At 37.3% G+C, this 13,252-nt stretch overlaps 1 protein-coding gene across 1 annotated transcript in view; it reads right to left on the bottom strand.

Moving 5' to 3' along the window:
* Positions 1-2,092: 2,092 nt before the first annotated feature.
* Positions 2,093-13,252, bottom strand: part of SYNPO2 (synaptopodin 2) — a 172,227-nt gene continuing 161,067 nt past the window's right edge. Inside the window, exon 5 of the mRNA XM_028164036.2 lies at positions 2,093-5,632. Coding sequence (XP_028019837.2) covers positions 5,093-5,632 — 540 coding nt within the window. The 3' untranslated portion in view covers positions 2,093-5,092. The remainder of the gene's footprint in view (positions 5,633-13,252) is intronic.

Below are 13,252 nucleotides of genomic sequence, written 5' to 3'. Positions count from 1 at the left end.
GATGCTGATGAAAGGCTAAGCAGGATCCTCTGAATGTTCGTAGTAATGTAGACAGAGTTCTTCAAGGTCAGTTTGGGCTTACATAAAATTGTGCCTTTGCCTACATATACCCCGTTATAATTTATTTGGTAATTTAGGGCAAACCTCACATTTATTCAAATCATCATGGTGAGGCAGTCCTGCTCTACAAAGCCTTTTCAGACCCTCAAGTAATAAGCATAAATCTCGAAATCCTGAAGAGGTGGTGAAGCTTTTTCCTCTTGGCTGGAGGTGGGAATGGAGGACAGTTTAAGAAGAGTGACAGAAAAGTCAAGGACAAAGAAGGTACAATATAGCAACTCTTCGCTACAACTTTAGAGAGGAAAATAATATCAGAGCAAGATACACTGGTGGCATTTCCTCTTTAAGTGGATTTCATAAAGTTACTTGATTTTTATAGGGGGGATTGCCAGACTCTTTCTAGAAATATAAACTGTCACATTTTATAATGCTGTGAATAATGAAATGTCCCTTTGTGAAAAATACTGCTCCATTAAATTTGAGAAGTCACAGATCCTGTTATTTTCCAAAACCACTGAGGAAAAGTACTTTGCACTAAATACTTCTGGTATTATGTGGACTAGGGAAACACTGGCTAGTCCTGAAGCATCTCTGTTGCTGTCTTCCTGGTGACTAGCCAGGGAATTGGACTCTCCTTGCCTCAGGCTGCCCGCTGGCTCCACGTGGAGACAACATAACTTATCTCTTGGCATGTTTTGAGATTTATAGTTTACTGAGTGCTAGGAATTCCTAAGAGAAAAGGGGCTTTTTCTATGGCATTAGCATCTTCAGACTTGTGAACAAAAAAAGAAGAGAGTGTCACTCATCATCTAGTTATTCAAAGGGTTAAGTCGGAATCTACTGCAGTTGGCCCACCGACAGAACAGTGCACCCTGAGGGGAATACAGGATGAGGCATTCTGTGCTTTGGATAAACAGGCCCCTAGGTGGTTAAGATGCGCATCTCAGGAAGAATTTCAGTGAGCCCAGTTTCTTGCAGAAAAGCACAAAAATCATTAATTTGAGATATCTGTTCTATGTGGTTAGCAATAATCTTTTACTAAGATGTTTGCTTGACTACCAGTATTTCCTAGCAAAAAAATTCATAGGTATACTGGCTCCTACCCTGCCTCTTCAGAGCAGTTTCTCAGAGCTACTGAGAGACTGTCTTCCTGGCTGTAATCCTCAGTAAGACCCTGAATAAAACTTAAACTCACAACTCTATGTTGTATGTTTTTCTTTAAGTTGACAGACAGTATAGTGCTACTATCTCTTAAGTTATTTAAATCTTTAAAATGGTCCTCATTTTTAAAGAATGTTTCAAGTGCTGACCCTTTAAAAAATATGTTTTATCAGAATGCCAAAAACAGCCATTTTTTTCATAATTTTTTTAAAAAAAGAAGTATCAAAAAGCTGTGCTACATAATACCACTGACCAGGGAGCTCACATTCCAGCTGATGGTTTTAATAGTATGTAGGAAGATCCAAAGTCATTTTTTAAAAGCTTTACTTAAATATGCTTTATTATAATGAAACCTTCAGTTTAATCGAGGTGAGGGATCAGAAGCCCTAGAATGACAAACATGGTATATTCTCTGAGTGCAGGGTGGTTTTAGAAATCCAGCCAACACATTATCAAGTCATATTACCACTGGCTATGCTTGTGCTTGGGACGGATTTTCAATATTATGAAAGAAAGAATTAATAGAGAATAATGTTAAATTAATAAAGAATAATATTCTAATATTAAAATATGGATCCAAAACCTCTTAACTTACATGTGAAATTGATCATATTTTGAGGTAAATTTTTTTTTTTAAGTTTTTAAATGTTACAGCTAAAATGTTGCCAACCAGCATGAAATTCTTTTGATGTGTCTGGAAGCTGATACAGTAGAAACTAAAATTTAAAAATATGTAGTAGGTAAGGTTAAATCTTTGGAGTGAAGACTATTTCAAAACAATTTTTTATAAGGAAAAATGAAAAGGCTGTTTAAGTTGATTTTCAAGTTAATTTTTATTACTAATACAATTTTGATTTTCAGTATGCATCTTTCAAATACAGTCTATTGGGATAAACAAAGGTGGAAATGTTAAGCTAATAAGCAGGAGAACATAGTCTATTTTAGTAGAAAAGGTGTGGACAGTGTAGATACTTCTACTTTAAAAAGAAATCAAATGTGAAAATCTACTTTCTCTTAAAAACAAACATTTCTACAGTTCGTCTCTAATTATAATAACTGAGCCTATTTGATATATTTTTTATCCAAAGTTTCAATTGATTAATGTATATATGTATATGCTTGAGCCCTAACTGTGTAGCCCTTTCCAATGTGGGTGATGGGGCCAAAACATGAGACATATTCATAGATAAATGGACTAGAATTGTGCAGTTATAAAACTTAAGATACAGGACAGTATTTAAATCATCTTAATAATAGACACTTCACACACATGCAATGATATATTTAAACTCAAGATGGAAAGGAAGTGCCAAATTAGTGTACTTTTAGAGAATGCTTTTTAATCCATGGTAGAACAGAACTCTTTCTACCAGTGTGACTGCTACTAGTAGAAAAATGTCTTACAACACATGTGGTATATATTTACAAAGCAACAGCTCTTCTCTAAAAAGACTATTATTTGGAATATAAGACAAACTGATTTTATTTTTGTGAGAACAGTAGTTATCTAGGTATTCTCAAAAGGAATCAGATATCAGCATGGCAACCTTAGCTCAAACACTAGCTTGAGTGTAAGCAATCTAACTTTACTCCTTTTTGAGTAAACTGGAGATAAATACCCATACATTTTGTGATGATTTGACAATGGCACTTCTGCTTTTCAGAATTATATCTGCAAAGTATGACTTCTTGAAACATTGACTTCTAATAAAAAATATGAGACATTCATTTCCTTGTGAATGACAAATGCATAACTCTCCTGCCATGTACTGTCTTTTTCTTGATGTCTAGAATAAATTCAAATAGCTTAATACAATGATTATTTTGATCTAGTGCATGCAAAGAGGGAGATGGCTGTTTTACAATAATACTTAAGTTTAAAATGTCTGCTTCTCTCTATTTTGAGTCTAGTGAAAGTTTTAGTGAATAATATAATGTATATCAACTTCTGGAATTGAAGTATCTAAAATCTAAGGAGTAAAGGAAATAACTTCTAGCATCATAAAAGAAAGCAACAAAATAGGATATGATCCTGTCACACAAAATCTTTTCTGCTAAATTCTGCATATCTTAAAACATTGACATCTAGAATAACTGGACCACTGTAAGAATTTTTATGTGGGGATTCCTGAGAATTCCTGACAGATTAATCAGTATACCAGACATTATTTTTTTAAGATTCCATAGGAACTCTTTAGGAATCAATAATTATATCTTATAATTTGAGAGAATTAATGCTGTATCAATTTAAGATAATTTAACAATATAACTTTAGAAAGTACTCTTCTTTTCTTAATAACTGAACAAATTAGTATCTGGGTGATTCCATTACCCATAGAATTTACTGTGATTTCTTCACCTTTTTATTTCTTTGTTTCCAACATAAGGGATTACTTGTATCCTGGCAATTTTTAAAAATTTTATTCTGTGAAAGAGACCATCATAGTGATAAATTCAAGAGTCAAAAAAAGTAAAACAAAACAAAATAATCGTACTTAGAAACCTAAGAAAGTTTTGAACACTCAAGATGTTTTCATTTTAAAATGTTCTCAATACTTGTTTATGATGTAAAATACTTTGAATTTCCTTGTATTTAATACTTTGTGGGCATGGCAGTGAGGAGCAGGTGTTTGACTGATTGTCTCATGGTCATGCTAACAAGGCATGGGTCATGGAATTGTCCAAGCAACTGTTTAACTTCCTTTGAACATCCTAATGATGTCTTTCTAAAGAAGCACGACTTGTTGCATAGGCTTCTGTGGCATGCTTTCCATAACTAAATAAATGGTCATGACCTACATTTGCATAATAACAGACACATCCTCTACCACTTCCTTAAATCCACTAATAGCTTTTTTCTTCACATCAACCCTCACTCCACGTAACACATAGCACAAAACCTGCTGCCCAACAATTCCTCTTGGACCTTTAATGATACATGTAGTGACACCAGTGACCTCATCCACTCCTAAACTTAATCTGATATTTATATGATGAGCAATAAAAATGAATAATGCATCAAGGATCATTCTACAAATGAGAGAAACTCAGAATATCAGAGCTGTTAAGGATATAAGAGATTAAATAATCTGATATTCTCATTTGACAAATGAGAACACCTGAACCCAGAATCTATTCCTGTCTCAGGCTACTGGCTTTAAGTAGATTAAAAATAAATCCTGTACCTAAATCTTTCTATTACCCACATATTACGCCATGTACCTCAAAAATCCGTCTGAAATGTATAATTGTCTTACTCTCAAATATTTATTTCTTTCTGAGAACATCTATATTTCAATTCCAAAAAACAAATATGAATTTTATCAGATTTTAAAATATATTTCAGAGAAATGCTTAAAATAACACCAAGGAAATCCTTTTTACATAATTATTACTCATTGGCATATCCCCACTGAAAAATTCTCCAATGTTATATTCTTGCTGTTACTGCTAATGACAATTAGCATACCATATTTCATTAATTCCATGCTAGACTAAGGCACATACAAGAAAATACTTAATTTCATTTTAATTGAGAGAGTTTAGTTGCCTAGACTACTCCATATTAATGAAATAAATGGAATTAAGATTATGAATTACATGTAAGTGCCATCAGCACAGAAAATGAATTTTTCTTCAGAGAAATTCTCTATGCATCTGCAGAGAAGGAAGTGATTCACACTCACATGTGCATATACATACACACACACACACACACACACACACACACACACACATACAAACTCAGATAAATGACCTATGAGAACAAGCCAAGATCAAAAGTGAATCTAAATCTGTTGGAAAAGTCAAAACCACTGCAAAGAAATATTAAAAAAAATTATAAGTGGCACATGATCAGTTCTTCTAACTTTCATGTTTGGCGTCTCCATCCCCTTGGGTGTGGGTTATAGTTGCAACTGGTTACTGAAACACAGTAATCAGACCTGGTCTCCATGGACATTATTTCAGAATCATTTCTGGAAGGCTGCCTATAATATGCATATGGCACCTGTGAACCATGTTGGGAGTTGGTGGGCATACTATTATTGGGTAGGAATGCAACATTATACTCTTGCCTTCCAAATGAGCCCATATTGGCCTTCTGGGTTTGAGGGACATAGGACAGTCTTTCATTCCAATCCTCAGATGGCCCTGGAAGCACCTTCCTCCGAGCTGCTGAGACCACATTTGCCACAATGGATTCCTGAATGTTTCTGGGTCTGAAGGCATCATCCACTAAACCAAAAGAAGACTTGGCCGCTGCTTCCCAAGGAGTTAGTCTCTTGTTTGCTTCCTCTAGCCCATCAGTTGGTTTGCTAGAGTAGCTATAAACAGGCTGGTATACCCAAAGAGATGTTGTAGAGATGGTGGGTGGGACTGGTCTTCCAGGAAGAGAAAGAGAGCGTCCACTCTGCTAGAAATAATGAAAATGTTAATATGTCTCATTCATGTTGGTTTATGCTGATTGACTGTTATTCCAATGTATTCTCCACACCATTACCAAGCACTATAAAAATCAAATCCCCACAATGCTTAGTCCTAAAGCCAAGATAGGCTGCCTCTACCTGGTGTATTATTAGCACTGGTCTGGGACTTGGCCCTCATTTTTAGGACCTCCTCCTTGCTCTCCTTTTCTGAACCCATAGCTCCAATTGCTACCATCTTTCTTAGGCATAACCACCATGGCAGGTGCCCCATCATCACTGGGAGCCACCCTTACTTCTGTCTGCACTCTTCATATTCATATCTACATCCACAGCCCACCCTCATTCTAATCCTGTTTTCCTGATACCAAATAAACTTAACATACTGATAACTCTGGAAACAGACCATGAGCTACTGGGCTTTGTACTTTTCCCAAGTGACTTTTAATATGTTATATTGATCCACTGAATATAGCAAAAACAAAGAAAAACTACTTAGATGTATTCAATATTACTGGTCTGATGGAGTAAATCGCCTTTTTCCAGCCAAATTCTTTTTATACATTCGTGAAAATCACATCGATCTTTATTTCCTGAGTGTGGTGTATTGCCCATATCTTGAAGGAAACATTTCAGCGACGTGTTTCATTTGTGCTTTGGTTCCTTTTATGTGTATTACATTCCTTATTTCCTTGAGGGTGTGTGTCCCTGAAATATTCCCTTGTGTATGCAAAATGTTCAGTTTGTCTAATATGCAGAAATATAACTCACTGAAAGCTCTTTTATTCTCTCTTTTTACCCATTCTGTATTTCCAGGGACCTTGAAGTCTGGTTATATACATTATATTCTCACACATTCCCATTTGCATGAGACCCTTAGACAAACTCCTGGCAAAAAGTATCAAAGGCACACTTAAGAGAAATGAGTCAACTTGGAAGTATCATAACATTGTGTTTCTTGAACAAAAAGCATTGCCATGCTTAAAAATGTGTTCAGATTCTATAAATGGTTTCAACAGCTTTTCTTTCTTTATCAAGTTCTTAAATTTAAAATGAATAGCAACACCTGGATTTGGACAAAATGTCTCAGAATAAAATGTTTAGGTATTTCTGTTGTTGTTATTCCATTAGGCACACAAAGAAGGTAGGTGGTTCAATCTTGGTTTGCATATAAAGAATAAGGGAGTCAATATAATGAATCTTGATTCTCTCTTTTCAGTCATTAAAACTTTAGTAATAATGGGGAAATTTCCTGGCAGTCCATTGGTTAGAACTCAGCACTTCAACTGCGTGGGGCCCGGGTTCGATCCCTGGTGGGGGAACTAAGATCCCTCAAGGGATGCAGCCAAAAGAAAAAAAAAAAAAAACTGTAGTAATAATGGTTGACTTTTAGCAAAAACTTGTTTTCATTAATCTCCTTCTCTTAATCTAAATCCAGTAAGTCACTATTTAAGGACTTGGTTTCTATTCCACATTGTTAGTGCATTGTTTTCATTCATTTATTCATTTAACAAAAATTTTGTTGAATACCTAATGTTTCTAGGCACTTTCCCATGAGCTAAAGATACAAAGATGCTTCAGATAAAGTCCCTCTCCTCCGGAAGCATACAATCCAGTACAGTTTTTAGCTCTACAATTGTGAGTTAGTCAATCAGAGATCAATTTAGAGAAGAGACTCTTTACCTATCTTGACAGGACCAATAGCCAGTTTTGTACACTGTGAGAAGTATTAACATTCAGCATGATAAAGAGGAATTAGCTCTTCTCTCCCACAGTATGTGTCTATGTCTCCCTTTTGTCCTTATCTCTGGAAGAAAGAGAACAACATTGGTCTATAGAGTCCCTGGGACGCTTTTCACATTCCGATGATATCTGTTTTCCATCAGATATAGCACCTGCTTTAGTCTGGTCTTTAAAACAATAGAGACTTAAAGGATGGCAACAAAAAGACTCAGGTCTCCACAGAAATATAGGAGAGGCTCCTGAATATACATACAGGTAACTAACATCACTGGCTAATAACTGGAAAAATAAATAATTATCAATATATTTGGAAGTATTAAGTACAATGTGAAGGCATACACCTGAGTGATAGGGCATGAAAAACACTGGATGAAAGAGATAACTTTATTTTCTGGTCTTTGTTCTACCCACTTAGTTGGGAAATCTTCAGAAGAATGGAATCTTAACAGAAATGTAAAAGTTCAAAACACTATTGAATGATACTCTAAAAACAAAGACATCAGGGATTGTTTTTCAGCTAAGGCAAAAAACATTAATCAGTTGAATGTGGGGAGAAAGGGTAAAACTTTGAAGTATAATGTTGAAGAGTAAGTCATAGTTTTCTGAAGAGAAATTTAAAATAGCATTGAAGCTTTTAAGAAAAGTCTCATGTAGAATAGACATATGCCAAACATAGCAGCAGTGCAGGTCGTAAAGGAAGAGTGCAATGACCTCAATGAACAAAATGACAATTGCTCTTCTATATACTCCTCAGGCTGCCAAATGTGACTTCACGCTCCTTTAAATGCTAACAATAGAATAAAATTACAAATTGTCTTAGGTTAGAGATGCAACTGTGGTATAAATAAATAGTTCTTTAGGTACATTTTTGTTTCTGTTCATGCCAAAAATATTGCAGGCCTCTAGTCTCTGCCTGCACCCAAACCCCTAATTCTAACATATTTCCCCAAAGCAATTTTCACATCTTGTTCTTCGGTGCTATTTCCTTCTGTCAATCTCTGTCCCAAGGCTCATGCTGTTCTCTGCTTGGCTGGCTAAATGAAGCCATGTGATCTATCCTGAGCCAGAAATGACCAAAGGGACCTGAAAATAACAGAAGTGTTTCTTCTGTTTTGGAGTTTGGATATCTGATGGTAGAATCCTAGCCACACATGGGTTAGATTCTGGGTTGGAGTTTCTATCTTGGGTTGTATTATTATCAAAAGAATTTAGTTTTGATATGAGAGCACTTAACTGTAACCAGTTTGTTAAATTGGTTATTTTTTGTGTATTATTATGTATGATGTGTCATCAAAATGCTTATTTCTTTTTGTCTCCTACTACCCTTTAAGTTTTTTTAATGAAAGAAATTTTTTCACTGCTACTTGATGAAAACTTAGCAGGTCCCGTGACATTCTGCTTCCTTTTAGGACTAGTCCTATCATTACCTTAAGTTACCCAAACCACTTTAATTCAACATAGAATATTCCAGCCACTGGAATAACAAACTCCAATCTCCTCTTAGAGTTAAATCTCCTCTCCTTCCCCAACTGGGGCCCATTTCAGGAGGATCACCTTCCTTCAGGGAAGGCACTGTGGTTGGCTTCTTCATGCTTTCTTCCTCTTCCTCTTCTAGCTTGCTAACCCTGACTTCCAGCGCCCCCTGGGGTTAGAGTAAAAGGATAGAGAAAAAAAGAGCACAAAGAAATTTTTACTTGATTTGGTAACATCATATTCTGGCTTTTCACTCTCAGAGCCAGGGAGGCCCAGAGAAGAAAACTTTCAAGGGCTATTTGAAGATTCTTATTCCTATCAGATATCTCGTCTGTAGTCCTCGGTTCATGCCAATTCATCTCAATTCTAGGGGTTAACTTGTAACTCAATCTGCACCCCCTAGAAAGCTGTCTACCTACCATTGTAGCTACTAGGGTCTGTTTGCACCCTTGGAGAGGCCCCAATACAACCCCATCCAGTTCTTCCTTACTCCTGGCCTGCTCTGGTCCATGGGGAATGCTCACATCATTTGCCTTTGGGAGTGCAGCAGCAGATTTCCTGGTTCTTTGCCAAAACAATTTTTCAGACCATCTCTCACCCTGTAGATATCCTGGGAGGGAGTCAGACTGACTGCAGCCCACCCACTCTGACCTCCCATCCATCCACATGCTGACATCTTGGATCAAGTTCCCTAAGAAGGGGAACTTTGAAACTCTTTTCTCACAAGGCTGGAGGTGAGAGAGTAGGGCCCCCCAACTCCACCTACTCCAAACACACACCTTGACCTGCAGCATTCCAGAATTCCTCCTCACAAAATGCTCTCTCCTTACCAGACTCTGACCCCCTTTAATAACCTGGACCTAAGGAGTTCAAGAATTGTGGTTTGCTATTCTGTGAACACACCAGGGACACTCATGTCTACTATTTTCTTTATAAAGTCTGTGTTTTAATCTGGAATCTCACTTCAGTGTGCAGCATCTCTTATATTTGAGGGCCTTGGGGGAAACTTCCACTTTAATATTCTGTTATATAACATTATCATTTTTCAGTAGAGCATATAGTTCTTTCTCTTATTTTTCTTTTTAAAATGAAATATAGGTTAAAAATAGAATGAAATGTGTTTTTTTCTACTAAGTAATTTCAAGAAATTTATCTAATAACTTCAAATAGTCTTAAAAGTTGAAACCTTATACCGCACCCAGGCCTTGCCCTGGAGAAGAGGCCTCACTCGTTTCCAGGGCATCTCAGGCAGTCCTTAAGCTCTGATCGTTGGGAGCGTCTTCCTTATATTGAACCAAACTTTGCCTCCCATAACTTTACCACATTGATCCTGATAACATAAAATACATCTACTGATAACTCCTCTCCAGCCATTCCTTCACATATTCCCAGCTGCTTCCGCTCTCTCGGAACACCTTCACCACCTGATGCTCTTCTTCACTTTTCCAACTAAGGGGAAATAACATCTATGGTGTTCATTACCTCAAGTTTTCTGCATCCTTTTCCCCCCAGTTTGTTAGATAAAACTAATGCAGATATAATGTCTTGATCTCCTTAAGTAGATGTACTTACGGAAACACAATCACCAAAAGCAAACCCATGAAGATACCATTCAAACTGACTGAGGGGCCATGTCATCTGGCAGGTGGCATAGTTAATATTGCACGTCGAACAACAGTCTCTGTGTATTTAGACCAGTGTGCCATTTAAGTGTTGAATCCGTGAGAGTACATGTCAGTCTTTAGCTAGTCCAATAAAATGCATGCAGTAAAGGCTGCAAATATTCACACTGAAGTCACGAATCACCTAGTGTTATGTATTCCCATCAAAAGGATAAACACGAAGGAAGCATTTTTCTGCTTCTGCCTTCAGCAATAGCCAACACTAGTAGATCACTTACTGTGTGCCCAGTGGTGGGTGCTAATTGCTTTGCATGGAATATTTCATATATTCCTCATAACAACCCCATGAAGTAGGCACTTTTAAGATCCCTATTTTCCAGATGAGGACAGTGACACTTAAAGAGGGTAAGTAACTTCCGCAAGGGTAGAAAGCTAAAAAGTGCTGGAGTAGGGGGAGTTGAACTCAGGCAGTCTCATATCAGGGTTCTTAATCAAATACATATGACACTGTACTTGCAATGCAATTGTTTTGAAAAAATATCTTTTCAAAAAAAGATTTGAATCCAAGCAAACTAAATGGAATGAGATGTTAGAAATTTTGGAAAGGGTCATTGAAATCTTAAGTTTGGATTAATTGATACTGGTATCTTGCCATTTGTCACAAGCACAAGTAGGTGCCAGTGAGTAGGGAATACATCACATGAGATGCACTCCCTCTCTCTGAAGGTGAGACACCGGGCACCCTGCATTCAGGTCAGCTGAAAAGCTCAGAGGAGCGGGGGTGGGGTGGGGGGACTTTCTCCGCTTAACATGAACTATCTTTTATGTCAATTAGATGTTGACTTATCCACATAGCTTGTTAATGAAGCAGCTTAGTGAGCTTCCTTGTTAAACTGTCCAGTAACCAGTTTAGCTGCCAGGAAACACTTGACATTTAAAAAAAGGAAAGGTCATCTGAGGTTTACCTAGGACAAAGAAGTGAATTCTAAAGCAATGCAAATAGCCCTAGAAGCCAAAGAAGTTTAATGTGATATACGTTTTGAAGTTCAAACTGTTTCATACCATAAACCTTATAAGCTAAAAAATTCTCTTGGCTGAAATCCTGCTTACACATACACAGTAGAGAATCTCCAGCTGACAAATGTTATTTCAACTCCTTCGACTCCTTTCTCTCTAAACACACATGATCAGTAAATATTCATCACAAACATATACTTTATCATAAGCAGATTCCAATAAAAGCCAACAGGAATAAATGGCATTTCTTTTGACTTATAAATCACTGATTAGAACTTCTACAAAGCAGAGGTCCATGAAAGGGCACGTGAATAGAAGAAAGCACCAGGCATCTGCCAGTTTTCCATTTGCTCAGGTTAAAATATTTGGAGTGATTGTTGACTCCTCCCCATCTCTTACACTCCACACCTGAACTGTCAGCTTTAAAATACATCCAGCATCTGACTATTTCTTACCATCTCCATTGGTACCATCCTGGGCTAACCCACCATACTCTTTTGCCTGGATTATTGCTATAGTCTCCTAATTAGTTTCCCCAGTTCACCCTTGCTCCTTTAGTCTAGCCTCAATACGGCAGCCATATTGAGAATACTGTTCAAACCTAAGTCAGATTATGTCACTTAGTCCTCTGTTTAAAACTCTGTCATCGCTTCTCATTTCACAACCAGAAACAAAGTTCTTTCATTGACCCACAAGGCCCTACAAAATCTGTTGGTTTCACCCCTCCTTACACCTCTGATTTCACCTCCTGCTGTTCTCTCCCTCCCACTTTGCTCCAGCTACGCTGGCCTCTTTGCTATCCTTTGAACAGATCAGGTACCCTCATGCCTCAGGACCTTTATACTCGCTGATCCTCTGCCTGGAGCACAGTACTCCAGATATTAGGGTGATCCTACTTCATTTCCTTCAGGCCTTACTCAGATATCTTATGATCACTATTTGGCTATTCTCAATCTCTCTCTCTCTTCCCCCCACCCCCAAGATTCCCTATCCCCCTTCCCTGCTTTATTTCTCCCCTTAGGCTTATGCCTATCTAACATAATAAATGTTTATTTAATTATTTTGTTTATCTGCTTCTCCCTACTAGAATTTAGCTCCATCTAAAGTAGGGGTTATTCCAATCCAAAAATGGGCAGAAGACCTAAGTAGACATTTCTCCAAAGAAGACATACAGATGACCAAGAAGCACATGAAAAGCTGCTCAACATCACTAATTACCAGAGAAATGCAAATCAAAACTACAATGAGGTATCACCTCACACCAGTTTGAATGGGCATCATCAGAAAATCTACAAACAACAAATGCTGGAGAGGGTGTGGAGAAAAGGGAACCCTCTTGCACTCTTGGTGGGAATGTAAATTGATACAGCCACTATGGAGAACAGTATGGAGGTTCCTCAAAAAACTAAAAATAGAATTACCATATGACCCAGCAATCCCACTACTGGGCATATACCCAGAGAAAACCATAATTCTAAAAGACACATGCACCCCAATGTTCATTGCAGCACTATTTACAATAGCCAGGTCATGGAAGCAAACTAAATGCCCATCGACAGACAGGATAAAGAAGATGTGGTACATATATACAATGGAATATTACTCAGCCATAAAAAGGAACGAAATTGGGTCATTTGTAGAGATGTGGATGAATCTAGAGACTGTCATACAGAGTGAAGTAAGTCAGAAAGAGAAAAACAAATATCGTATATTAACGCATATATGTGGAACCTAGAAAAATGGTACAGATGA

Source organism: Balaenoptera acutorostrata, chromosome 5 (assembly GCF_949987535.1).
Source record: "Balaenoptera acutorostrata chromosome 5, mBalAcu1.1, whole genome shotgun sequence".
Lineage (NCBI taxonomy): Eukaryota > Metazoa > Chordata > Mammalia > Artiodactyla > Balaenopteridae > Balaenoptera > Balaenoptera acutorostrata.
Note: the sequence above shows the minus strand (reverse complement) of the source record. Positions and strands in the feature narration are given on the sequence as shown.